Consider the following 27,667-nt stretch of genomic DNA (forward strand, 5'->3'; position numbering starts at 1 on the left):
ACCCCATTGTTGTAGTTGACTGCTTTCCGTTGAACTCGAATCGAAGGTTCACGAGACGTCTGGTGGTGGGCGACAGGTAAATCAGGCAAATGAAAGAATGTGAATCTTTGACGCGAGAATTCAATTTTCCTCTGTATACTTTAAATTGAATCACATTTAGTCACCATATGTCGATAATACTCTTGATACCTGGCACTCACCATTTGTTAAAGCCGATAGATTCGTTTGATTTAAAGGTATAGGGTTGTATATTTCACATAAAATGGAGACATTACAGAACTGATGCTGTGAGGAAATATATCATTATGAAAATAGTGCATAAGTGGAAAATCACATTGGTATTAGTATAATAAGGACACTGTAACATAAGTATTGTTGTTCATGTCAAAAAGGATGTGTATTATACACATCTGTGGCTCCACAGGTCCTATATTGTGTAATAAACTAATATTTTCCATTTTCTTATCTTAATATGTTTGTTATTCACTGTATATCAAAATGCTGTCTGGATTTCAAAGATAACAGGAACTGCATTGTTTGCAGGGCATAAACATTTGTAATGTCTGTATTTATGAGGTACATGTTCCAACCGGTTCCAGTTATAGCATACACATCAATTATCAATCCCAATTTTACCTGCCTTGAGTAGTTAATTGAAGGTGAAGTTGTCCAGTAATCAGTAAGCCAGCCATGTTTCAGTCTTTGACAATTTATTTCATGTGCAAAAAAAAAAATAAAAAATCATTGCATATACATTGAACTGAGGTGACCCTAGACTGGAACAAATAATGGGATTAAAACAAAAACTTCCTGGTAGATAAATCCATAAAAATATAATAAAAGTATATGTAAAACGAATTGAGTTATATATAGATGTTGACATAATCAAATAACCTAATTCTCAGCAAAGCCTTCTGTGAATGTTGGTTTTATGACCTTACATTTGGCAGTGAGTTTAAAGCCATGTCAGTATGTGCATTACTGCAGCTGCTGGCTGTTGCTTTTGTGTGTGCCTCATTTACCTAAGCACACTGCTTGGATTCATGTGGTGAACATTGTGTGGAATCCTCCCATACATTGGCTCTTTTGTGGAGTCCTGGCATTCATGTGCAGGTAGGACGTGGGTAAATCCACTGGGTCCTCTCTTTTTGGGACACAGTCAAACATAAAGAAGCATGCAAACAACAAATTATAGACCTAAAGTTAAGTCAGCAGTTCAGTTCACAGACAACACAGTTTCAAGGGATTGAGAGCTTTAAAGCAACGACATGAAGGCAGAGAGGTCAAATGTTAAAGGTTAAATTGCCACAAAAAAAGCTTAAAACACACCAAACATTTGGCTTGACCTAAACACATTTTCACAGAAATACATACATGTATAGCCCCTTCTGTCTTATTACCACAAATGCTTAATACAGAAGTTTATTTTTGTACAATTTGCAATTAAATAAATGAACCGTACAAAGCTACTCATATTGAAATACAAATAATGACTATTAGTTGGTCATTATTCAACTAATTCTCTATGCTGTGATTGTTAGGTTTAAAGTCATATGTAATGGTGATGATTCCCAGACTTTAAAGCTTATTGCATAACTTACATTTAAATAAATGTCACATTCAAACAAACCATTGTCAAATGAGTTCACACAATGCTGGTCCAGCCTATCAGCTCCACACGACTCTTTCTATGTAGCAAACGGTTGGAATATAGATCTAGAGTCATCCTTTCAGAAACCTCTGCAGGCTCACCTGAGGAGTGGGCAAAGTCTGATGTCACAGCCTGCGTCAGTGCCCACATACTCCATGAAGCAAACACAAAAACGTTTCCCCCCAATCATCATTCCCTCAGCCGTGCTATGATGACCCCTTCCACGTTGAGGAGGTACTGTGAAGTAATGGAAAACGATACCAAAGCTGCACGAGGAGAAGACATGTCTTCCTCTCAGTAGTGTCTTATCATATCTAATCTATAAGCTAGTGCGAATTAAATCAGTTTCCTGTTGACCTTTATGTCACAGAAAAACAAACTGTGGACGGTGAGCTGGATCGTGCTGTGGTTCTGTATGTTTCGTACCTGCTGTACATGTTAACCGTGATACAAATTAAATCACTGTTGTGTTTGCTGTGTTGTCAAAAGAATGACACCATCGCTGTCTATATGTCGTCTCCTTCTTCTTCCGGGTCAAAGATCAGGGAGGACATTTTGGTGCATTCGAAGAATGCCAAGTCTGACTCCAGCCCGTCTAGGCGTATACATGCAGGGGTAATTGGACTATGAATGGTATTATCCAGGTATGTTAGTCAGACTAAGACTAGCTCGATTTTAGTCGGACTAACATGTTTACACAACTAAAATTGAACATGCATGTTCAAATTTATCAGACCTGGCTGAGGGAGTGCTCATGTGTATGCAGCAGCAGCTCAGGGGCAGGTGGGGGCAGAGACGAGTTTCTCCTGTTAAACTGCTGATCAACTGGATGTTTAGAGCAGAGACTTTTTATGGTCACTTCTTTGTGTTTTCAGGCTTTCTCCAACCTGTTTGCAGCCGTCTTGCTTTACTTGCACAATGCTGCTGTTGCCTCCATCTGTTTTCACTTTCTGGAATGTCACTGGGCGACATGAGCGCTCATCATCGCTAAACTGAGAAACACAGAGAGTTGTGTGGAGCTGACAGGCTTAATCAGCTTTGTGTGACCTCACCTGACAATGGTTCGAATATAACAGACATTCTATGTATTAAAAGGTTTTAACGTATTCTCCTTACAACCATAATATTTATTATTTCACATAAAAACACAATTACCACATTTCGTTTATTTCATGTACTTTCTGATGTTTTTACCACAGTGGTCCTGTTCACAACCAAGTTATGCCAGCCCTAATATGCAGTATATGACAATAAATCCTGCTGTTGGGTGCTAAAGATTTGATTCTACACTAAACTTGATTTTAAATAACCGTCTTCACCATATTTACACTGCCATAAATATTTCCCATCTGTCCAGCTACCGCTCCGTCATTTCCTGATGTCCAGCTGCTGACTGTTTACTATTTCTGAGACCGAGTTAAGTCTGATGGTTCTGGGCCTTGGTATTTCTACTTCAGAGATGGCAGTAAAGTTGAGGTCTTCTGTAGAGGGTAGTCCTGGGGTTAAATCCTCTGTAGATGTTTTACACCACCCAACCTTACACACCCTTTGTAATAGCTGCAGCAGGGCAACCCGTAGCTCTTTGCAGCGTAGGGCATACAGCAGTGGGTTGATTGCAGAGTTCACCAGACAGAGGGTGCTGCAGAAGGCAAAGGCTCTCTGTTGTCTGTGAGTCAGGATCCCAGAGACATCAGCGATCATGAAGGAGAGTGCTGGAAGCCAGCAGCCCACCAGAATGATTAAGATTAGGCCAAAGGTACGAGCTAGCCGGATATCCATCCTCATGCGGTTATGGCCTGTCGCTGCTGGTCCCTGTAGGTTGGTCATGGAGGATTCATGACGGTGGGCCTTCCACAGGATGAGAGTGTAAGCTACCAGGATCAGAGCCAGCAGCACCAGGATGAAGCTGGTCCAGCAGGCCAGATATTCCCGGTTGATGTAAGGGAACAGACGGGAGCAAGGTGGGGTCAGGACTGTGGGACACCTCCAGCCCATCAGAGGCAGGAAGGCAATGAAGATGGTGGCACTCCAGAGAATCAGCATGCTCAGCAGGGCTCTCCGTCGTGTCAGCATCACCTTATAGCTTGAGGCCTGGTAGATGCAAAGATAGCGGTCAAGTGCGGTCAGCAGTAAACTTCCCACCGAACTACTAAAAGCCATGGTGACACCGCCTAACTTGAAGAGGTAGGCAGTGGGGCCATCACTGTGACGGAAGAGGTGGAAGTCCAGAAAACTGGTGGTGAAGAAGCAGCTGGCGAAGACATCAGCTAAAGCGAGGCTGCCAATGAACAGATAGGAGGGTCGCCGCCGCAGGGAGGCTGTAGCAGCGATCACACACAGCACCAGAGCATTTTCGAGCAGTGTGATCGGGCCTGCCAGGAAACAGATGGAGCCGATGGCTGTCTTCTCTGCTTTAATCAGGACCATGTAGCATTCCAGATTCTCACAAGAATTTGCTTTGAGGAGAAACACACATGTTATAACAAACCAAGTGGACTGACACAGCAACCTCTGATTTCTGAAAAAAGAAATACAATACTGTTGAAATAAGGTCATATATTAACCATTAACTACGCACCTATTAATAATGAGCTGTCCGGTTTGGCTTCTGTGGGTCTCAAAGAAGTGGGGCTCTCCCATTCCTCCATTTCATATATACCAGGAGGGCTGTATGCTAGATTGTAATTAGAAAAATAGAACAAAAAATATGGGTGATTCTTTTGTTTTCAGTCAGTCTGACATTTGTTTATATTAAGTTATGCACTACCGTTTACAGTATACAACAAACATATAACTTGTGCTTTTTGATAGGAAAGTTACAAAGCAGAATAATAATAATGACAAAAGCAATTCATCAATCAGAAATAAAAATACCTTTTCTCTGTTTAGTTTACAGAAAACTCTGTTTATTTTTTATATTAGATATAATTTGATTGATAACAAGTCTTCACGTTGAGGTTTCCATATCAAGTGGAAATGACACAATACTTCCTGTTGATAAAAAAAATGAGGACGATGTGTTTAAGTAGAAAATGTGATTACTTTTTTTTTCTCTTTGTCAATATTGAACCTGGGGCTTAAATGGAACATTAACGGTTGTGAGTCACAGCCGAAAGTCATTTAGAGGTCAAGGCAAACAGACGACGATCATCACAGTATCAGTTAATGACTATATTGGCGACACAGTCAGAAAATGGCTGGGTAAATCAAAAGCATGCCATAAAGTGGGATGTCCTCGAGGAGCAAAAATCTCATGTTATTTACAAATCAAAATATCCTCTCCTGATGTTCAACAAAAATTGAATACAGCATGTAAATCCTACTGATTTTATATTTATGTGTAGTAAACATACATGGTGAAGCTGCTTTTAGCTGCACACAGATGTAACTTTCTTGTGATCTTGACCCACTGAGTCACTTTCCAAAATAGTTCTCCTGTACCGTTGATTGATTCATTTCTCCATCACTTTTTTATTTCATCTTTTGAATTTGGGGCAACTTGAAGTTAATTATTTTACTGTAAGCGGGTTAAAGCCTCACTGCATGACTGATGTGTTATTAGTGGCATTGCAGCAAACAGTCCCACAGAAACAGTTTTTCTTCTTCTTCCACAGTCCTCCACAGACCTCAACATAGGAACTTCTTCCAAACTTCAAAACATTCAGCTTAATTAGGTGAAGTCATTTCATCAATACCAACTTTGATCTTAATCCACAATGAGTGGTTCAGAAGGTGTGTCAGTGGTGCTCTTTGTGCATTTTCAATGGACCTGCTTCATATCTCAGGAGGTGCCATCGCTATGGCAACCATAAACTGATGCTGGTGTCACACAACTGATTCAGATCTGCAGATTAGACTGCACACACGGAAACCCACAAACAGTGACAGCGATTAATCAGCTCATTGGGGACATTATAGATTGCCTGTCACAAGTCACAAGAGATTGCGTAACAGTCGATAGTCTTGTTCAAAACCCTGTAAGTCATTTGTGTGATTACCACAGAAGGCAGCAATCCCACTCGAATTCCTCCAGCAATTGCGTTCTCTAGTTATTTGACGCGATTCTGTCTTTAAAAGTGAATTCTTTTTTGTTTGATGGTTTTTCTTCTAGTGTACATAAAGCATTATGAATTGCATTATAGTTTGAAATGTGCCATAAAAAAAAAGCTGTTACTTTTATGTTAAAGAACTGTACCCTGCAGCCCAACGGGAACTTGGGTTGTGACAGGAAGGCTGTTGGTTCAAGTCCCCATCAGTTCAAGGGCTTGGGTACCCCTGAGTGTCCAATTAATGTTAAATTGAGTTGTGTTAGTAAGGGCATCTGGTGTAAAAAATCTCTGCCAAATCAAGTGTGCGGATCCTCTGCCATGGTGACCCCTAGACAGGGAGAAGCCAAAAGCCCTGTTGTATTTGTATATATTTGTTGTGTGATAATCATTATTATTATTATCATCTCATCTAGACAATAGATATACAATTCATTATTTATTATTCCCATAAGCTGAAAAGTGCATTGAGATCTCTTACTGTGTTTTCAGTCAAAATAATACGTTTGACAGGAAAAATATTGCCCCATGAAGGAATTAGATGGAACTGCATGGGCAGTTAAAGAGTGAGTGAAGGTCACCACTGAATTGAACAATCTGTTGTAGAGTGCATCACCTTTGTGCAATTAATAAATTAAACTCTATGCGCAAAGCTCACGTTTGAGGGTTTAAGCAGACAAAACAATACATCATTTAATTGGAGTGGCTACCAGTAACTGAGAGGCTTAAACGTGAGGAATGTATTTTATAGAGAACATTGTGATGCAAACAACTAAAATGTGTACATATAAAAAAAAGGGTAAAGAAAAAAAAGGTAGATTTGATGTCGTATAAGTGACTGCTGTCCTCGGAAGTAAAGGGGGAAGTAATATTTCACCTCGTCACGTCACTGAACACTTGAATTTTTGGTTTGTTTGTTCTGTATCTATACTCTCACCATTATTTCTGATTTTCTTCACAAATGTGACACTGCCTTGTGAAAGCAAAGGCAAATATAGTGCTGGAATAAAATTACCTTCCAGAGAGCCCCTTATTGAATTGACAGATGATATTTGTCACTTCCGCGACAGACCATATGGGTGCATGCACAGTGGATATTACACCACCCCAGGCTTTTTCTCTTCTCCCTTGTGGTGAAAATTTTGATAGACATCTTTTTTTTTTTTTTTTACTTTGAATGCTCTCTTTCTTGTTGAGAAAGTATCTCAACAAGAAAGCAGAATACAGAAATCATCTTTTATAGTAAAAATCCACAGACATTCAGTTTAGTTTGGCGACTTGCTGAAATATGATGGGGCAATAATTCCATGAGTGACTGTTGCATCCTGCCACTGAATTTCAAAATATCACAAACCCCTGTGGCATAAGTTATGAAATCCCTACTAGAAACAACTAGTTTGGCCATTACAAAAGAAAAAAAATAGACAGCAAAATAGATAAAAAAGTAACCGATCTACCACAGAAATATCCTTATTTAATGCAAATACAGTTCCTCAAGAATAAGAATATTTCCTCATAACATGTAAAAAGATCTGTAAATTGTACTTTAAATTTGCAAAGCAACACATAACATCTGAGTGACTTTTAAAGCTTTAATTCTTACCTTGGGTTTTCTTTTTCTTTGAGCAGTTATTTGTTTTAACAGGTCTGATTTCCTCTCAGTTCAGCCACAGCATGACCGCACAATCTACTGACTGGTGGCAAAGTGCACAAGTGTGGGGAGAAGATATGGAGGGTAGCTGTGATGACAGAGAGAGAGAGGGAGAGAGAGAGAGAGAGAGAGAGGGAAAGAGAGAGAGAGAGAGAGAGAGATGAGATGAAAGCCACCAAATGATGCGCTTTTGAAGTACTGTGGACGCAGCTGTGTGATGAAACTGAGAATAAAATGATTGCATTGAAGTAAACTTCTGTTTGATTCATTTGATTAGATGAATGTGAACTCATCCACCACAAATCCACACTGAGAAGGTTTGCTCTCCTCAAACATTTCCTCATATATACAGGGACAGGGACCAAATGTGATGAAGAACGAGTGTTGTGAGTGTTGTGTCCCTTACGATCAATGTGTTTCAAGAGAACAGGGTCATGCCCTCTGGGGAGAGGAGAGCACTTAAGGAAAGCTACTTGGATGTAAGCTTTTAGGTGTGAAAAACGTGAAATAGAACTTAAATGCTCAAAATATTGACCTTATTTTATTCATTTTTCTCCTATAGTCGGGGTATGTTGCTGTTGGATTGTTCCTCTTTGTACAGCAACTGTTTTTCCTTCTACCTATTTTGCTAATCACCGTCCTCCATCTTCCATCTTTATTTGACAGACAGTATCTCACATCCTGCATACACATCCTTTCCACATACAGTGTAGGATCAGGTGGTTTAGGCTATTTTTACAACACATTGCTTGATGGATGACAAGAATGCCTTAATCGTCCCTGTGTGGAAAAACGGCCAGGGTAATAAAAAGGAGATTTTAATCATGTCTGCTTAGATGATACATGTGTGTGGTTGGTTCTGGTTTACAGAGCATTTAATGTGTTTTACTTATACTGTACATGACCATTCATTTCAAATGTTCAATTGCGTACTATGAACATGTTTTCAAGTGTTTAGGTTTGAAATCCAAAATATTGTTGTCGTTACTGACAATATCACCGTGTAGTACCTACTGTAGCACAACAGAGGGCAATGGTGAGCAGCAATCTCAATGACATGAGTGACTTCAGTAATGTAGCAGTGTACCATACCGATGAAGGTGGTGAGTTAAAGGTACAGTGTGTAAAATGTAGCATCATTTATCATTTATATAAGATGCATGTTAAGGTGAAATAGGAGGTTTCAATGAGTCACTGCCAATTCATTTAACTTGTGTCCCAACAGTTTGCACATTAATAGTTCAATAACAATTTAATCAGGTCATAAATTCACATACCTGAGGCATTGTGAAACAAATGAATAGCCTATTTTAGCCTCTCAAATTACAAGAAGAGCTAAATAATATCAACTGGGACAAGCAAACTTATCAAATGATATAAATTAGGTCAGAAAGATTTGTGACACGGTTGAATTTAGGCCTTATTCAAGACCTGAAATCATGTGATCCTTAAATAAGACAGCGATATCTGGTTCATTGACCACGTTTTTTCTCTTTTCGTGACCTGACAGATGCAGCAGGCCAGAAGGCAGGAAATGTGATTATAAGCAGACACTGCAGCATCAATAAGATTTCTTCTCAGTCACTGTCTGGTCAGGTACAGCACAACAGAGCATACAACAGTCATTACGTCATCCTGTTACACAATTCCTTTTTCACAAATCACCATGGACACAAACATCAGAGCGGGAGCTTTGCTGTTTCAGATTGATTCACAGTGAATCCATTAATCAGATTTCCTCTCCTCATTTCCAGATTGCCAGACTTACATCAAATCACCCAAATGAAAAACTCAAATCAAATTACTTAATGCCAAATGATTTAATTATTTACTTTAATGTACTGTGTGAAATAATAAAACATCTAGCAGTAAAATGAAAATGTTTTCACAATTTAAGGGACAAAATATCATTTACCATGGTAAAAACAACAATGCACAACTTTGGCATTTTCATAATACTTGAAATTAACATATTTGGATGAATTATTTTTGGCTATTAATTGTGTTTGCTATGGCACATGTATTTGGATAAGGACTTACATAAAAAATAAGTTGTGCCTACAGAAACCTCTGGTTGAAACGAGTCATTGTTGAGCTTTGTTTATTTCATAATCCAACATTTTTATTTCAAGGAGATGTCCTATAAAATGATTAGGAAATGTCATACTCATCATGCTCCACTTTAATATGAGTTCAAAGTACAAAATACAAAGTTAAAGATAAAGTTTCATACACCCAAACACACACTGTCCTCACTGGTAACCACAGCAAGGTCGCCGTCACACAGCTGAACACAGAGAATTCAAACATCTGACATCTGAAGGCCAAACATCTCAGCACTGTAGAGAGAAATCATCACGTGAATTAACCAACAAGTTTATCACTGTTTTGTCTTTCTGTAAAATGCTGATTCTGAATAATTGCATATCCTGGTTGAAGATACATTGGTGACACTGCTGGGGAGAATATGAGATATTTTATTTATTCCATCTTTATTTCAATTGTATTCTTCATTTTTACTTGTTCATTCTGTCTTCCTCGTGCAGCTTTAGAAATGAATTGGTCTCAGTTCTGTATTTGTTTAGAAAAAGGTTAAAAACAGAGGTTACAAGGCATCTAGATTTTCCGCAGTGAATCTATCGTGTCCCAGGTTTGGCAACAGGGAAGAGAGATTTCATTAGTATGGGTTTGCTGGTACTAAAGGTCTTTGTTTTTATTCAACTTCCCTTTGAGTGGGTGTGTTTCACAGAACATTTCATCCTGCCCAAATTCACTTTTGGCCTTTTACTCCCAACAATTACTGTAATTGGCCAATTAGAAACAGAGTGAGAGAGAAAAAGAGTCCCTCTTGCTTTTGCTTTTGTAAAAAAAAAAAACTGAAGGTGCTTCACAGACATTAAGAGTTAAATGAAGAAATTAATGATAAAATAGTCTGATTTAATAAAAGCTTGAGTTAAAAAGGAAAGAGTTAAAAGAGCAGCCTAAGCAGCAGGTCTGTGGGAGTTTGTTACAGATCTGTGAGATAGAAACTCAACACAGCTTCTCTGTGTTTAGTTTTGATGCTGGGAACAGAAAGTAAACTTATCCCAGATGACCTGAGGCAAGCAGCACAAATCCAAAACAAAAAACAAACCGGTTCAGTTATTTGATGAAGAGGAAGCCTGTGTACAGATCTGAGATTTGTGCTGATGTGATACACTTTGTTGGTGTTTGTGATGAATCAGGCAGCAGTGTTCTGAATCTGAATGATATTTAAGAGACATGAAAATACAAAGTTACCCCCATAAACGTAAACGTAAAAGTTTTGCCAAATGCTGCTTCTTTAGTCCTTATATGTTCTTAAGATGATAGTAGGTTGTTGACCTTTAGCTGCATTAATGTGACTGTTAAGGATCCTGAAAACCTTTGTTCTCAAGTGTTTCTCTTTCCAAGACGACTTGTACATTCATAATATCCATTACGTGTCAACAGTCCAAGCCTTCGCAACCAGTCAAATATGGAGATATGTCTGTCTTCTATGGTCTAAGTGACCTACGGAACCCTGTGACCTACTTTCCATTCATAGCTTGCTCTTCATGGGCACACCCCCCTCTTCATAGGTTGCTTTGCTCTGGGGAGTGTCCTTCCATGGCCTTCAGCTGTGACTGTTGGCTGACGTGCAGTCTGTGTGTGTTGTTGTGCAACTTTTTAAAATCCAGACACAGATACAATGTAGGAAGGGGGAAGTTGGCCGTGGACTTTGTTAGCAGTGAATCGGTCATGGTAGTTTTGTATTCTTCAGACCTGGACCTGAAGTCGTCCATAAAACCTGCTAAAAGAGGACATCTTTGAAACTGTTCCCCAGTCTAACACATGGTATAAAAATAGAAACAACCAAATGAAATGCTACAGCAACAAAATAACTTTGTTCGCATTTATAAAGGTGGGATTTGTGTTTGAAACAACATTTAGCTGCTATAACTATTTAAAAAAAAAAAAACATTTCATACTTGAATGCTTTTTCTCTTTTACCTTTTGTAAATGTAAACATTTATTCTAAACCAACAAAGCTAACTTAATTTAGCTTTTTAGTACTCACTAACATCTGCTCTCGAACGCTAGAACCTCCTTTTTCTAACATGTAGAAAAAGGAGTCCTCCCCCTCCAGGAGAGGTGTTGTGACGAGTGACTCAAAAAAACATCATGGGGGAAGTAGGTTCTAGTTTCTCACCCACTAACCTGAAACGACTTGTCCACATGTTCCTATTCTGATTTATGACAGTATGAACACTCGGCACTCGTTTCAACTGCAAAGTCATTAATATTTCTTTTCTTTTAAAGCTCAAAGGTAAAAGGTGTTTGTACCGTCTTCCCTGTACAATGTATACATTCAAGAAACGATCAAATCACTGTTTAATATGCAGCCAGTGTGTGCCAGACAAAAAGTCCTCCCCTGTTTCACAGAACACTGTGGTAAGACTGGTGTAGTCCTTCACTTGAGTGTGAGTAAGTGATACCAAATACCACATTATAAAAACAGAGTAGCAATACTCGTTCTTCAGTTATCCTCTGTCACACATTCCTTGTAATATAGAAACTTAGTAAGAAGTATGTTACAGTAGCAACTGGTCAAAGTAGTGACCTATTGTTCCCCTACACATTCATGTTAGGCTACACATGAGGGCATGAAAATAAAGTTCTAATGATGAAATGTATGACAGTTGTTAACACTTTACTGTGAATTATTTGATGACAATTAAAAAAAAGAAAGAAAAAAAGTAGGTCTCTAAATGATTTCATATGATTTGACTGTGACATGTAATTTAATATGATATAGAAACTTTAGGGTAACAAACAAACAAACTTAACTTTGATGTTTTCACATGTGGGGCTACATTTTCCAGTAAACTGGTCAAGGTGTTGTCTCATCAGTATCAGTTGGGGGGGGATGGGCAGTTCACAAACATCAGTTGCTTTGTATTACAGCCTGTTGCAGCTGTTCTCAACCACTGTGGTTTCTGCGTTTAACAGACACACGCACAGCAACTTGTTTTTCTCACGAGGAAGACGTTACAAAACACAACACCAGTTCGAATAAATAGATTCACTATGTTGTGTTCGACATTTGGACTTTTTGACCATGATGCGGTATGAAAACAGTCGTACTATAGATCGAAAACGGTTGTTTTCTTCTGTATTCTCACTTTCCTCAGGAAGTGCCCCAACAAACGGGAGGGGGGGATGTGGTTCCACGATTGACGTCACCCGCCCGTCAATGGGTGTGAACGGGTTTGTGTATCTCTTCGCTGATTGGTCGTCGCGTTTGTACTCGACGTTCGATTGGTCAGCTCTGGGCCAGAGCGAGCTACATAGCCCTGCTGTAGATTCCATTTTGTTGCAATCTAGACGGAGTCGGGAGGGAAGTGGAGTCCGCGACTGCCACTCTGTTTTAACATCACATATTCTTGGAAGGTGACGGATTTGTAGGGAATATAGTTTTCTGTGCTCCCTACGTAGTCCGCCGAGAGAATTCAGAAAGTTTCTTCTCACTTTTTCTTCGACGAAAGGCTTTAACAACCAAGCCTGAAGAAGTCGGTAAGAGCCAGTTTTGTTTCGTCGCCATATTGAGCTCAGTGTTTCTTTGTTTTGGTTTGGTGCCAAAGAAATGTGACACCGTTTGTTTGAGCGTTAAATATTCAACTCGTATTTGTAAGAACGAAACAAAAAAAGACCACCCGGGTCATTTGTGACAACATTGTTATATTGTTTAATTTTTTACCACCGAGTAAAACCTGACAGAACAAAGGCAAATGACACAACAGCAGTGAACGGTCGGACACTTACGTGGGATAACCTGACGCAGTTAACTCTTAATACAACATTTGAACTTGTTTACCGTACGTTTTTTTAACTAGTAAATGACACCAGTGGATGGCATTTTGTTGTAAAATTGTTTAAAAAAATGTGTGACGCACATATAAAACGCGACGAAAACAAATTAATGAAAACATGTACAGACACGGTTAGTTTGCACGTCTAACGGGTACATTTTTCCCACTGAAGGTCTACGGCTTCCTGGAGCATCGTGTGCCGAGGTGAATTGATGTTCAGCTCGTCTCCACTTATAAACAACACTCAGTGGCACATGAGAACCTCAGACCTTGCTGGACACACAAGTGCGGCGAGAAGTAGACAAAAGGCTACTTCGAGGACCTGGGGCCCGATTGGAGGTGAACGATTAAAGGGGGATCTCTGTCTCGTCAACTCTATTTCGACAACAAAGAGGTGAGCTGGGCTTGTTTTTCTCCGGGCTGTGGGTGGGGGAGGGGCGAAGCCGCTGTGTCTGGTGTTCCTGCACGTAGCCCTCTGCGGTTGCATAAAACCTGATTGTGCCTTGTACAACCCACCCACCTTTTTAATAATAACAATAATAATAAATATTATTACTTCATTGTTATTGATAAATATTCTTTTATCATGTAGGTGACACGTAGTGCAAAAGCAGTATGGGAGGTGGAGAGAGATACAACATTCCAGCGTCCCACCCTGAGCGCCAGCTGCCCAAGAAGAACCACCAGCTTGGCCGGGTTAAGCAGAGAAGCCGTGACCAAAACGGAGCAACAACAGTAGCAGCATCTGCAGGGGGCCTTCACCATCACAGCCACCGCCGAAGCGACAAAGGCATAGCCTACCACAGGTCGCCAGAGGCGCGGCAGGCCGCGTCTGCAGAGAAGAATGCTTCTGTCCGTTTTGCCACAGCTTATGATCAGAACTGGGAGGGTGCAGTGTCTCACCTCAACACACTCTTGGCCACCCAGGGAAGTCCGAGCTACGCAGGGCCGAAGTTCAGCGAGCCACCCGCGCCCAGCGTGTTGCCCAAACCGCCCAGTCACTGGGTGTCCTTCCCAATGGGCTCCTGTGACAACAGGGAGATGATGGCCTTCGAGCTCAAGAGCCTCCTCAAAATGCAGGCCTGAGAGGGATACCAACACCTGATCAAAAATGCCCAAACTGGGACCCCTTTTAAAGGTACCCACTCACCAGGAACTCTGCAGTGCTGTAATACTTTTAGCTGTTTTTTTAGACTTATGTGACTTAAGGGTTAGGGGGCATTTGCAGTAATGCATCATGCTTCTAATGTTTACACCCATTTTAACCACTATTATAAAATATTACAGCACTGTAGCCTTGCTGGTTGGTGATGCCTTTAGTGGAGTCCGTCCGTGACTAAACTGGATATCCTTTGTACTTTTGTTTTGTTCTTTTTAACGTTGGCTGTCAAAGCAGTGTGCGAGTGTAGTTTTTTTTTTCCAAACAAGGCTTGTAGTACAGGTCAGGAAGGCTCCCATCACATTTATGGTCCATTTCTGTGGACAGGTGAGCTTTTGTTTTGATTTACACACCTTTTGATGATCCTTTAGAGTAACATCTGAAGTATCTGTTTGCTTGAGCAAACGTAAAAGTTGTAGCATTTTCCCCCTCCCAGGTCCCACAGTTTTTCTTATTTCTCACATTTCTTGTTTGGAATGAAAAGACACTCGACTGCAATTCTGCAGGGAAAAAGATTATCTTAAGCTGTAGCCAGTAAATACAGGTCAACCATGTAACCCCAAATTGAAGGGTGATAAGAGACCACGGCACACGGGCCTTGGATTGTCAACTCCTGTACCCCCTTTATTGCGCTGTGCGCATATGCACTATAGGAGATGAATTTGTCTATGGCCCTTAACACTTTGTCATAACATTATTTTGTACAAGTCCTTTTTGTTATGGTTGAAAGATGTATGAAGAGCTGTGTGTAACCAAAGCATTGTTTTTTTGTGACTTTTCTTTTATTTTGGACATCTGTGTGTGTGTGTGTGTGGTTGGCATTATTGTCACTGCCACTTTAACCTCAACAGCCAGAGTTGATGGATGGGCTAGAGTTCGCAGGGTCACCCTTAAATCGTTCATTTATTCCAGTCAGCACTGTTATTCCTTCTCAGTCTCTGCCTATTCAGGACAATGCTGTGGCTTTAACACGCGGAAGAGGGCCATGGTCAGTTTTTGGGCATGACGTGGTCCTGTTGGCTGCAGACATACAAGCAAGGTTAGGCAGAGCTGAGAGGTTTCTGAATTGAAATGACCCAAGGGACTCGACGTAAGATGGGAGGCTGCTGTGTGTTTACAAAATAAGTCTGTCTTTGACCACCCCAGAATCGGCAGGTAGTTGCTGCCTCTTGCCTCAGCCTCTTGTTTAACCTCTTGCACTGCAATCAGACATTTTTTATTCATTAGTTACAGGTCAGGATGCTATTGAAATGGTGGCGAGACGACTATCTATGGATTCTACATTTTTGTGACTTGGTCCTCCAATGAGGTCCTTTTTTTTTGTTTTCCCTTTGCAGAATTGGAGCTGTTTATGGCCAGCCTTAAGATGACAAAACAAAATTATGAGAGCTTGTTAGTGTGTTCAAGAGCCATGTAAATAATGAAATGTATAATGTATAAAGAAGTACTTGTAGCATATGTACATTTGCAGACTGTGTTTGAGGTCTGCGTGACAAAAGTATTTTTAGTAATAACACTGAATGTATAGACATGCTAAGAACATGTCTTGACTTCAATACTGAAGAATATTTTTGTTAAAAAAATACCTGCCTAAAGCATTTGCCAGTATCCCTGCACTGTTATCTTTCCAGAGATCTTGCACATGTTTTTTATTGTTTTGTAATATGCAGTGTAGGGTGAAAGATGCTTAGTGCAAACTTGGCGTGAGCACGAAAAATATCAATTGGATCCGAGGAGACTTGCACATGTATGGAATCAAATTCTGAATGTGATTACACTATGTAAGCATGGTGTTTTTAGTCTTGATTTGACCTGTTAGTGCCTAAGTTAACCCCCCCCCCCCCATGCTGGAATCATTTTTGTTAGGTGGAGATTTCACAGAATGGCCAAATGTTTTGTTTCATTTCTCCTTTCAAAACCACGTTCAGTTCTCAGCTGTTCTTCCGCCAACTGACAACTGAATTTGGTTCCCAAGTTAATAACGTTCCATTGGTTTACATGTACCTTTTCTGTATTGCTCAGATTGAGCCATGCATGGCACTGTCTCCTTATTCTGAAATTTGAAACTTTGAATTGGCTTTGAATTTGTCCCCTTGAAACGATGTCACTCTACAGGAAAATGTCCCCATTTTAATGATTGGTATGAATTGTCTTTAAAAAAAAGTGAAAAATGCACTCTTGAATTGATCACAAAATTTTAACCAAAAGAAAAATAAATCCCTTCCCCTCCCCCCTACCTTTGTGTTTGAGTTTCCTTTGTACTTGGAGCATAAGCATACTGTATATTTTGACATTCCATGTTAGTATTGCCGGTACAACACAACAATTTAAGTGATCAAAAACAAAAATTTTCACTACTAGTATATAGCATACCATGTAAAACATATACACATACATAAACATATACACTTGCCATTTCATTTACTGATGAGTATATCAGTAAATAAAAAATATATACTCAGGCGAGTATATAAACTCAGGCACTACTAAATGAAAGTACACAGGACACACATTAGTACAAATGAACAGTTTTTATGTGACATAAGTGCCCCACAAACCAGGCATGCAAGATTTAGGAACTTGACAATACTAGCCATAGGAGTTCATCGTATTTATTCATGTTTACATACACCAAACAGAGACAAGCATAATATTGACAAATGTACCAATGTACATATTGCTAACTTGAAGTAAAAATAGAACCATAACAATTTTTCCACCTTCAGTCCTCATTACACAGATTCTACACAACTTAACCTGGCCCGTGCTTTCTTGAGACCCAAAAAGAGAATTTTCTAAACTTAAGGGAAAAAGAAAATCTCAGCTGCTGCCCTTATACCATTCTAGTAATAATACATAAATGCAGTTAACAGAAACATCCTCAAACACTACTACAGAGAAAGCTTTGGAAGACTAGACAGTCAGTGACCACCAGACTTGCGTCCAGCCCAGGACCGGGAACGAGAACGTGACCTAGACATGGATCTAGAGTAGGAACGGGAGGGAGATCTTCCCACGGACTCTTTCTGGCAGCTGGATGGTGGGTGCACATCTTTAGCAGGGCTGTGAGACTGGGACTGGCTCTTTTTACTTTTGGGTCTGGATCTGGAGGAGGAAGGAGAGTGTGACACAGAGCGGCTTTGAGAGCGTGGCTCGTTGTGTGTCCTGTGGTGATCACGGGGAGGATGTCTGTACCTGGATGGATAAACATGCACAACAGCATTAATGAATAAATAAATAAATAAATAAATAGAGGGCAATACTTGTTATGCAATTACTGCAAGATGTCAAATGATCATACTTTTCATTTTCACGGCTTCTGCTGCGTCTGTGTCTATTGTATGACCGAGACCTGGACAGGAAACAAAAAGAACAGACCAGTTTTTCAGGGCGTAGCTTGAACCAATTTATTTCCAGCATCAGAACAATGTGTTCCTGTAATTAGGCACTGTGTTTTGACACACCTAGTTCAAATTGAAAGAACACACATTAAGCAGGACCTGACCTACCTTGTTATGGATAATGGCACGCATTTTCTAAAGTTAATAACCACCCACAACAATTGAAATCACCTCAACCAGAGTAGATATGAATCTGCATACAGACAGATCCACATAACCTTTATTGGTACTATCAAATAAAGACGACGATTTTCTTTCCTTCCTTTTATTTGTCCTGTACAAATGAACATTCAGCACTTTTATATGGTGACATGTTCATGGTGGGTCTACTGAAATCTTGAAAAGAAACACTCCTCTTCACATTCTGATAGCCATCAGTTAAATCTTTCTGGAGGATAAAATAAATAAAATAAGGCGTCTGTAGCCCTTACAGTAGTGTAATAAACACAGCTTCTCACTGCTCGGATGGAATTGATTTGCTGGTACAACTGTAACTAACTGACCTGCATATCTGCATGGTTCATTATGACAATGTTCAGTGTTTTCTTACTGGTGATGTATGTAATATACATGATGTAGTCTATGGCCCCCTTTACACCTGGCATTAAAATGTGTTTTCTGTGATCAGATTGCAATCAGATCGCGCCTGACCATTACAGTAAGTACAGGTGTAAACACGCCTGAGGACGGATTGTTATCTCATCTGCAAAACCACTTTGGGAGGTGGTCGGAGACGCATTGTCTGAGATGTGTCTCCGATGCATCTCCGCTCCACCCACAACAACTGAGCGGAGTTGTGGAGGTACTTGGTGGCTCCGAGCACAGCTAACGTGACAACAGCGATAAAACTGCACAGTTTTTTGTCGGTTTTCTGCTTGTCAAAGACGACTTATTTCCCTTCTTCGAAAAGCAAAGAGAAGTCCATACAACAGCACAATTTCACATGTGGCTAATGTTGTTGATATGGCAGGGCACATGGAGAGGTGACATATGGGAGGATGACAGTGAACGGATCACGATCAGATCTTCACGTGGACACATGTATATACCAGGTGTAAATGCATGTGGTGAAGCGCTATCAGATAGCAATCTGATCACAGAAAACACATTCTAATTCCAGGTGTAAAGGGGGCCCATGTCTGCCAAGCTATTTTCCCAGCACTCTTTCCTCCTTCCTCCACTAGATCTAAATTTATCATTGTTTTGAAGTTGGAAAATTATTCAGCTAAGACTTGAAATTCTTTGATCAGATATTTCCCAAGTGGTGTCAATCCCAAGTAGATACTTCATGCTAATGTTTGATACATTTAAGGACAGTTATTCATACAGCATGTTATGAAGCCAGCATAAGTCACTGGTTCTGTGTCAAACGTTTAGGAAACAGCAGTTGCCCACAACTCACTCTTTAGGGCTCTCATCTCTCTCAGTTCTCCGAGGACCACGTTCATACGAGGGGCTCCGTGACCTCCGCCGATCGTAGCTGCGGCTCCGGGACCGTCTTCGGCGGCTATCACGATCATCGTCATGGCGAGAGAAACTGCGAGGGGGAGTTGAGTCCTTGGACTTCATCTGGTTAGGGGCTTGATGGAAAAAATGACATCAAAACATTGTCCAACAATGAAATCTATTTCCCAAATCTAAACTGCATTAAGATGTGTAGTGATTTTATGTAGATATGCAAATTGTTCCTACTCTTGCGGTCTCCTTGGGCAAACTGGATCTCAATCTGGCGTCCACAAACCCACTTATGGTCTAGATTGTGAAGTGCATCTTCTGCATCGCGGACATCTTCAAACATGCTGTATTGTTAAGGCCTTTTATTTTGAAATTTGGAAAACAGGGACAGACATCTGCACACATACAGTTACAAAAAAGACTACAATGGAAGTTGCTGCAAATGAAAATACACAGTGATTAGATCAAAGTAGGATATTAATTTGTGGTAACATTTAAAAGGGAAAATTATTATAATAATCTGTTCTCTTGGCACAATTACTGTCCTCAGAAATACCTACTGCAATCACAGCTGTCAATTACAATGACATAAAACTTAATCAAAAGGGCCATTTGTGATTGTAGATTGTGATGACAAGACAAATGTGGATGGGGATCAGATTTGGTAGGATACAAAAGGTTTTGTTTGTTACCTTTAATATGCTTGTTCTTTGACCTTGAGCTTGATCTGTATTGTCTTGGCAGAAGAACTTGAGGTTTCCTGCTTGTCTTTGCCCAATAAACACTTTGCTTTTCCTCCCTTTGGAAGACAAACGGAAGCCTGGGTGCTCCCTTTTCTCCTCTTTGTATCTTCATGCTTTTGCTCTCTCTTTATTTTCCCAATTCCACTACAGCTTGCCGCCTGGGTGTCTTTGGCTTGAATCTACTCTAAAACCACCTTTCAACTTTCTTTGGTGTGGTGTCTCCAGAACAGTACCTTTACCATTCTAAGGCAACAACAGAGGAAATAATGGTTAGGAAGTTAGGATACAGCGTCCTAGATAACAACTAAAAATAAAATGACATTAAAACATTCCTATGCAATGGGATAAACTTTTATGATAAAAAAAAAACAACAGCAAACAATTATATATTTCACAACTCCTCAGTGAAAATCCCACTCCCAAATTAAAAGAAGAAAGGATATTGAATGTAAGCAAATCCCCTCGGTCTTCGTGTATAGAAGTCAAGTGGAATGTAGACATCTACAACAGGCCCATAACGACCAAACTCTCGCCGTAAATCCTCTGGCCTGAAGTGTCATGAAATAAGCACATTTATTTTGCTGGCTATCAAATGAATTAATTAGCTGGGGCCCAATGTACAAATTATACACAAGGACAGGTGCCAGGCCAGCACATAACAGTAAGTATAATTATTCTCTTCATTCATTTTAAGATGTAAATATACATATAAATAGCCAGATATTCATGACTTCACACATATACAGCAGCCATTAAAATGTGGTGAACTTTCAGAGTCCACAGTGACTTTTAAACAAGCAAAAACATCAAACTGTTAGTAAGCTCACAGAGCCCACTGTATCTTCTTACTTTATTTCCGAAATGTTCAAGCTAATTAAATAAACACTTGAACATTTAAACACAGTTAGTATATAGTGGACAGAAGCAATATTCAATTGAAAAAAGGACGTTAAACTCAAAGATGTTTTAGGTCCAATCCAACGCAGAAAGTGGAGAATATCCATGGGAGGTGCACGAGCCTGATAATCTGAACCAGGCACTGTGACTTATTTTGTTCAGTTGCTTCATATTCACATTATTTTGTTCATATTCACACATGTTCTGTACTAAAATAATAGGATTTGAGGATTGTCATTTTGAGGTAAGGGAAACACTCCACAGCAGTTTCGGCATTTTGGGGAGGAAACAATGAATCCCTTTATTGTGGAAAATAATCAACTGATTAATCACTTGTGAAAATAATTATCAGTTGGAGCAGGCAATTTTGAATAAGGATTAACATACCGTTAAAATATGTATTAATTTGTTTGTCTATATGCATGCAGTTCACCTGCTTCAGACAAATGACTGCATGCAATAATATTATAACAAGAAAATAAATGCAACTATCTTTGGAGATGAGCCACACGCTAACCACACAGCGTTTCAGTTTATAGTTGGCTCAGTCCTGGTAAACCGTACACAAGGAAAACATTTTTTAATGGTAGTTATTAATTGTTACCTGCCACCAATGATTTTTGTGGCTAAATAACTACAAAGTCTACTCTACGTCTCCCTTTATGGCAACACTCGCTGCTCGCTAGCTATTTTGGTGGCATGCCTGTTTGCTAACTGACTAGCATTCCGTTAGCGTGACCAAACTTACACACGCGGCAAGCGCGGCTAAAATAACAACATACCTGGACTCGTCGGCGATGTTTCTTACGAAGAGAGAGGAATTAGGGGGCCTCAGGTACCTCGCCATATCCAGCAGCACCGTACTACAAGTTTATCGGCCGTCACTGTGTTTTATTTCCGATATTCTCCACAAACCTTGATGCTTAGCTGCGAATAAGACGAGCTACGTGGTCGAAAGTGCTGCGGATACACAGCGCATGCGCACATTGCGCAGTAGGACAGACACACACCCTGTATATAGTTAAATTTCAGTGATCTTAGATACCTTTGAAGAGCTGATATGTAAGTTAATGATTTGAATGAAAGTTGTTCTTTTATATGTGCACTTTTTTAATGAGATTAACCTGTGCGACACATGGATGTAATGCTCATGCATGCTTTAAATAAACCTGGCACAATAGACTTTATATATATATATATATATATATATATATATATATATATATATATATATATTTTTTAATATATATTTATATAGCAGCCATTTTTGACATGAAACAGCAAGACAAACACAGGTGTTACCAATGACATTAATAAGCGTTCCACTCCAGGTTTAACAGAGCCAAGCTCCTGCTATTTTTCAAAAACAAGTCCCACTTAATACTTGACACATTATGTTGTCTCAAAATAATTAAAAATGTGTGTTTCCTGTATGTGTATTTGTACTTTAAAAAATAAACAAGAGAAAGAATTAAATAATTATACATGGTCAACAGAGCATTATCAAATGGTGGCCCTACACTACACACATACCACCACTAGGGGTCTCAGTAAATCTTTCAAACATCATTGTGTCACTCATATTACCTATTAAACTAGATGTCAGGCATAGAGATGGGCAGGCCAGTGCGAAGAGATGCATTTGCACCGTAAAAATAACACAAACAACACACTTTTACGCAAAACATTTTTTATTTAAATAGACATTGTTTTTCTTCACTGCCAAGTTACATCTTTTTGCTCTTCCTGATGAGAGATGTAGAGCCCATGGTCAATGTCTGACAGGGGATAAGAACACAGTGATAGGATACTTAATATACAATCATTTAAGTTATACTCATACATCAGCGATGACAGTTCACATTTTGCTTGTTTGAATGAAGACGTTTCTAAGAGAGGGTGTATTCTGGTGAATTATACTGTACCTCTATCATTTCTCCTCCTTTGAGCTCTTGGATGTGGTGGAACTTTCCAGTATCGCAGACCAGTTTGCCACCCTCCAGATTGACAGTGCACTGGTAATCGGAGAAGGACAAAGTACTGTATATATCATCACAAGTATACAACAGGCATGAACCCAAAACAAATATTTGCATTAAAGTCGTTTTTAAAACTGTCCAGGGTGTACCCTGCCTATTGCTCTATGTCAGCTGAGATTGACACAGCACCCCCCGTGACCCTCCATAGAGGATAAAGCAGTAGATAATGGATGTAGTTTTTCAGCTGCTCCAAGTGCGTTTCCACAAAATAAAAGGTAAATTACACCGACAAACCTTGAGCTTCTTGCCATCCATGGTGGTGATATCAGCCTCCTTGCCAATGGTGAAGGTGTTGGTCACAGATTTTCCAGGGGTCTTAGAGGTGATAACAAAGTCTTTGCCACTCTGCTTGATTTCAGTAACTGGCTTGATGTCCTTTGCCATCTTGATGACATCTTCTGGGAGGTCTGTTGAGAAAAGAAGACAGATTTATGTAAATCCTTGCACAGTGGCAAGACTGACCAACCTCAAAGGCAACGATTGAATACTATCTTCCAAATGTTTTTTCTCACCCATGGCCCTGAGGAACTCCTCATAGTTCTCCTGAGAGTAAACCTGCCATGTTCCATTAAAGTCCATGTTTCCTGGAGGGTCTGGGATCTCCTTGACCAAAGTGGGCTGGAGGCTGAGACAGCTGTGTGAAGCTCAACACAATGTAGAGAATGTGAGTCTGCTCCCAAACCTTTTTATACAGGAAGGTAAAGGGGCTCCGAGTGCTGAGGATAATGAGTAACAAACCTCTATGAAGTAATCACTGCTGTGTGAACAACCTGGAGTTCACTCTCTCCTGTTTGACCCCTGAATATGAATTTGTAAAGTGTGCTCACAAGTGTCACTAACAGGAGGTATGTGTACGCCTGCAGGAATACATGCTATTTCACATCATCAAATTAATGAATTACTTTTGACTTATTTGCACTGCTTTTATTCAGGATAGATATAAGAGATGATCCAAGTGGCACATAAAACAGGATCATACCATCAGACCAGTGTTTTCCAAAGTGTGGACCACTGCCTACTGGTCAGCCTTGGAGTTATTGCGAGTTGGTTATTAAAAAAATAACTGAAACATATTAGCCACTTTAGATACACAGGACACCTAATACAGTGACAGGAGTGGCACCTGCTGTGGTCGTCTGCTGCTGAGTATTTGATCTGCTTCAAGGTTTGATGTCTTGTATATTCAGTCACTGTTACTTTCCTATTATCTTGAACCATTCTGGTCATTCTATTCTGACCTCTGGCATCACCAAGGCATTCTCACCCAGGGAACTGTTTGTGGCTCAATTGATGTTTTTTCTTTTTCCTGATATTTTCTGAAAACCCATGAAATGGCAGAAGATCAGCAGTTTCTGAAATACTCAGAAAACAACAACAACCTAACATACCTAAATTCTGCCTGCATAGATTGAGTTGCTGCCATTTGATTGGCAACGAACAGATGTACCTAATAAAGTGGCTGGTTAGTGTGTTGTCTTTATTCTGGGGACATAAAAATCTTAATGTGAAGCATGAAGTTTGTAAACGCAAAATAGCTTCTCAGTTATGACTATTTTGCTTAGTATTGAACTCATGATCATTTTTTATTATTAATTGTTTCTACATGTACATATACAAAATATCAAAACTTCAATGTGACCTAATGCAATGCTGCATTTTTGCTAATGTGCACATGTGAACTTTGAGAAGCTCTGCTATAGACAGGAGTCTTTCATGCAACATGAACATATTCAAGCTTCCCTCAACAAGCTTTTTTGTTGAACCCTGTGACTGGCCGGGGACCAGCAGGGTTAATGACACTGTGGACTGTTTGCGTTGAAAGGTACAAGAAATGATCTCGGCTTGCAAAAATCATACACAACAAAGTCTATTGATTAATATGAATATAAAACCTAACGCCATAAAAAATCACACAGACGAAATGTATGACTGAATTTGCTTTATTCATCATGCTGCACACAAAAACAAATGATTCATTAGATTAATTAACTCAGTCCAGTAGGTGAAGCTCTCTCCGTTTTTCTTTATGCAAACATTAGCTGATCGCAAGGTTATAGATGATGTCACCTAGTTGTTTATGGAGATAGATCTTAGCTGATGCAAATCTATCTTTTTTTTTATCTTTGGAACAGGTAAATAGAAAGTTTCAGTCCTGTTAAATAAGTAAACATCCATGGAGTCACCTCAGAGAGTTTTATACTGGGGATTATATGTGACATGTTCATATGTCCCAATACATGCACGGTGATTAACTGTCTGTGTATGCACTTACATATGGCTATACCTTATGTTGGTTGTATATTTTTACCATCAACCTGATGAAAACTAGCCCACATGGTTATATCTGACACATTACGCATGCTATTCAATGTGCATTGTACCTTCTAAATAACATAAACATAAGTGCATCATATGTTCTGTCTTAAAAGCCCATCTCCACAGCGTTTGCTGGAGGCTTCTCTCCAAGCTTGTACGCGCTCACCGTCACATCAGCTGTCTCACAGCCATACTTGTTGCGCACAAAGATGCTGTATTTTCCTGAATCTTCCATTTTGACATTGTTGACGGTGATGGTGCTGCACTTGGGCTCTTTAGTGATGGTGAACTGGTTTCCATGAACAATCTCCTTGTCATTACGGAGCCAGCTGATCTCTGGGGCCGGTTCACCTTCGATGAAGCATGTCAGACACAGAGACTGAGGAGAGGACGGGAGGAAATTAGGGTCAAATCTGGTGCAACCACAGTGTGATTCCTTCAAGCCTACTTCAAAATAATGACAACAATATCACAGCACAGTGTAGCTGTGTAGCTGTGTGCTTTTGTTTTGACAGTGACATACCTTCCCTTCCATGATAGCGACCACATCAGGAAGACCTTTCGTTACTTTAGCCCGATCTGAAACAAACAAAAGCAACAACAACCACTTCCTATTGACATTCTCGATAAAATATTACATATAAGTATCATTATTGTGCACAGAAATATCCAAGGAGTAACATATTATGTGTGACTCACTTTTCTCAGCAATAGCGGCCTGCCTGAGGGATGAAAACAAAGGGTCAAATCAATACGACACTGCACAATGTCAAGCAACAATGGGAGTTCAGACGTGTTTCATTTAAACAACAGTCCCTTGTGTACAGGCCTTTTCTGTGTAAATAGTCTGACTCTGACTTCTAAGTGTTTTCTTTTATTGTCACAGAAAGTCATGTTGTGCCTAATCTACTGCGTGTTGTGCTGCACTTACTTCAACCTCTGGTGCTCCAGCAGGGCGTCAGCAAAGACTGTTGGAAGTTACAGTGATGATCAAATGAAATCTCATTGTATTTGCTCAGACATAACTTTATGATATGAAGTTGCACAACTGAACTCCAAACATAAGCTTCATGTTTTCCACTCACTTTGTCCAGACACGTCAAGAAACCGTCTGTGTGTCTCTTTGCCATCAAACATCTCCAAAGTGTATTTTCCTTTATCATTATCTGTTGGGTTAGGGATATCAATCCAGACCATCTGCATGCTGCTCCCAGGCTTTGTCCTCCCTTCCTGGTCAATCCTCTTCTCCCTACAGGTGAAGAACCACAAATACACCATATTCACCATATTCACTGATTCTAATACATAGAAAATACAGTGGGTACACAAGAAAACTCTTCCTTCTTATCCCACCAAGGGTCAGAAACTCATAAATAATGGAAAAGAAAATGTAAAGCTCATACTTTTCCACTTGCAGTGGCACACACATACCAGCAGGTGGTGCCAGTAGCCTGACTAAAGAAAACAGCTACACTGGCTTAAGCAAAATCATTTTTCATTACACATCCAATAATAAAATGCATTATAGCTACCAGTCTTTAAATATGATGAAATACACATGTTTGAGTGTTTTAAATGATAGAGCACCAAACATGTTTTTTCTTAACAATTAGTCAAAAGGAGTGATTTTCACGTTGTCTATTTTCTTCCTCTGCACGGAGCAGAAATGACTTCTTATCATGGAAAACAATTATTAAACACTATCTGGCAGTATCATATATATAACATCTGCCAACTTTACCAACACAAACAAAAATGTTATAATATAACTATTATAACATAACATTATTATTAAGTAATATTCATTTACTTTAGTATTATTTAAGTATTACCACAGGTTTTTGTGTTTGACGCAGTTACTGCTCATCTTCTATGTGGTGCACATGCACACTGGCGGCAGCTGTGGTTCTGGTGCCTACACACCACACAGCTGGAACTGAGGCCAAAATAAATGTTAAACTACTCCCATTTGTTTTCCTGCAAGTGGTTTTGCACATTTGTTATCTACCACTAATCCTTTTGAGGGTCGTGAGGCGAGCTGGAGCCAATCCCAGCCGATGAAAGGTAGAATTCACCCTGGACAGGTCAACACCAGTCCATCCCAGCAGGGCCAAGATACAGAGACCAACAACCTTTAGCATTCAAACCTAAAAACAGTTTAAAGTCTCCAATTAACCTAATCCTAATCTGGGTGTTTGGGGTCTACTCTTTAAGGTCAAGTGTGTAGAAACTGTGCATTTTGTAATTTTAAAGTACAAGCTTACAATGTGAACATACTTTTTGGTATGGGAAGGCCACCATAGTTCCCTGATGTCCTTAGAAAGCAAAGGGGTGAACTGATGACTCCTCCATTTGTTACAATCTACAGTCTCATCCTCACACGTCACCAGTTCTTACACACTGGACTTTTAAAATGTTCTCTTCACGGTATTTAATTAC

The 27,667-nt window shown here is 39.7% G+C and overlaps 5 protein-coding genes across 8 annotated transcripts in view; 1 reads left to right on the top strand and 4 right to left on the bottom strand.

Moving 5' to 3' along the window:
* Positions 1 to 668: 668 nt before the first annotated feature.
* cnr2 (cannabinoid receptor 2) lies at positions 669 to 7,441 on the bottom strand. Its single transcript, XM_058648143.1, has 3 exons — positions 7,301 to 7,441; positions 4,230 to 4,325; positions 669 to 4,107 (listed from the first exon to the last, which is right to left on the bottom strand). The coding sequence occupies exons 2-3, from the start codon at positions 4,297 to 4,299 to the stop codon at positions 3,020 to 3,022; spliced, it is 1,158 nt and encodes a 385-aa protein (XP_058504126.1). The 5' UTR covers positions 4,300 to 4,325; positions 7,301 to 7,441; the 3' UTR covers positions 669 to 3,019.
* Positions 7,442 to 12,715: 5,274 nt separating this feature from the next.
* pnrc2 (proline-rich nuclear receptor coactivator 2) lies at positions 12,716 to 16,613 on the top strand. Its single transcript, XM_058647473.1, has 3 exons — positions 12,716 to 12,922; positions 13,391 to 13,612; positions 13,811 to 16,613. Exon 3 carries the CDS (start codon positions 13,834 to 13,836, stop codon positions 14,302 to 14,304), a length of 471 nt encoding a protein of 156 aa, XP_058503456.1. The 5' UTR covers positions 12,716 to 12,922; positions 13,391 to 13,612; positions 13,811 to 13,833; the 3' UTR covers positions 14,305 to 16,613.
* Positions 16,614 to 16,973: 360 nt separating this feature from the next.
* On the bottom strand, positions 16,974 to 21,848 carry srsf10a (serine and arginine rich splicing factor 10a). Of its 3 annotated transcripts, XM_058647470.1 has the most exons (6): positions 21,656 to 21,848; positions 20,420 to 20,524; positions 19,471 to 19,574; positions 19,181 to 19,358; positions 17,679 to 17,729; positions 16,974 to 17,572 (listed from the first exon to the last, which is right to left on the bottom strand). In XM_058647470.1, exons 1-6 carry the CDS (start codon positions 21,718 to 21,720, stop codon positions 17,299 to 17,301), a joined length of 777 nt encoding a protein of 258 aa, XP_058503453.1. In that variant the 5' UTR covers positions 21,721 to 21,848; the 3' UTR covers positions 16,974 to 17,298. The 3 variants fall into 3 exon arrangements, with proteins under 3 accessions (XP_058503453.1, XP_058503455.1, XP_058503454.1); XM_058647472.1 differs by lacking the exon at positions 20,420 to 20,524 and having other exon boundaries at positions 19,471 to 19,577; XM_058647471.1 differs by lacking the exons at positions 20,420 to 20,524; positions 21,656 to 21,848 and adding an exon at positions 19,926 to 20,218 and having other exon boundaries at positions 19,471 to 19,566.
* Positions 21,849 to 22,546: 698 nt separating this feature from the next.
* fabp10a (fatty acid binding protein 10a, liver basic) lies at positions 22,547 to 23,579 on the bottom strand. The gene is made up of 4 exons (XM_058648767.1): positions 23,425 to 23,579; positions 23,147 to 23,319; positions 22,799 to 22,888; positions 22,547 to 22,651 (listed from the first exon to the last, which is right to left on the bottom strand). Exons 1-4 carry the CDS (start codon positions 23,489 to 23,491, stop codon positions 22,601 to 22,603), a joined length of 381 nt encoding a protein of 126 aa, XP_058504750.1. The 5' UTR covers positions 23,492 to 23,579; the 3' UTR covers positions 22,547 to 22,600.
* Positions 23,580 to 24,836: 1,257 nt separating this feature from the next.
* myom3 (myomesin 3) overlaps positions 24,837 to 27,667 on the bottom strand; it is a 56,280-nt gene continuing 53,449 nt past the window's right edge. For both annotated transcript variants that reach the window (XM_058648761.1, XM_058648762.1), the window contains 5 exons: positions 26,314 to 26,477; positions 26,160 to 26,196; positions 25,928 to 25,950; positions 25,752 to 25,807; positions 24,837 to 25,607 (listed from right to left, as the gene is read on the bottom strand). In XM_058648761.1, the coding sequence (XP_058504744.1) occupies positions 25,335 to 25,607; positions 25,752 to 25,807; positions 25,928 to 25,950; positions 26,160 to 26,196; positions 26,314 to 26,477 (553 nt within the window). In that variant the 3' untranslated portion in view covers positions 24,837 to 25,334. The remainder of the gene's footprint in view (positions 25,608 to 25,751; positions 25,808 to 25,927; positions 25,951 to 26,159; positions 26,197 to 26,313; positions 26,478 to 27,667) is intronic.

This window comes from Solea solea, chromosome 13 (genome assembly GCF_958295425.1).
Source record: "Solea solea chromosome 13, fSolSol10.1, whole genome shotgun sequence".
Lineage (NCBI taxonomy): Eukaryota > Metazoa > Chordata > Actinopteri > Pleuronectiformes > Soleidae > Solea > Solea solea.

Bases quoted from the DNA above. Each gene is read 5' to 3' on its own strand.
- cnr2 (XM_058648143.1), bottom strand. From the start codon at position 4,299: ATGGAGGAATGGGAGAGCCCCACTTCTTTGAGACCCACAGAAGCCAAA. The intron at 4,108-4,229 runs GTGCGTAGTTAA...TTCTCCTCAAAG, and splicing joins GGACAGCTCATTATTAATAG to CAAATTCTTGTGAGAATCTG.
- pnrc2 (XM_058647473.1), top strand. From the start codon at position 13,834: ATGGGAGGTGGAGAGAGATACAACATTCCAGCGTCCCACCCTGAGCGC.
- srsf10a (XM_058647470.1), bottom strand. From the start codon at position 21,720: ATGGCGAGGTACCTGAGGCCCCCTAATTCCTCTCTCTTCGTAAGAAAC. The intron at 20,525-21,655 runs GTATGTTGTTAT...ATGACACTTCAG, and splicing joins AACATCGCCGACGAGTCCAG to GCCAGAGGATTTACGGCGAG. The intron at 17,573-17,678 runs GTATGATCATTT...TTATCCATCCAG, and splicing joins AGAAGCCGTGAAAATGAAAA to GTACAGACATCCTCCCCGTG.
- fabp10a (XM_058648767.1), bottom strand. From the start codon at position 23,491: ATGGACTTTAATGGAACATGGCAGGTTTACTCTCAGGAGAACTATGAG. The intron at 23,320-23,424 runs GTGAGAAAAAAC...TTTTCTCAACAG, and splicing joins GGAGTTCCTCAGGGCCATGG to ACCTCCCAGAAGATGTCATC. The intron at 22,889-23,146 runs GTTTGTCGGTGT...TCCGATTACCAG, and splicing joins TGGATGGCAAGAAGCTCAAG to TGCACTGTCAATCTGGAGGG.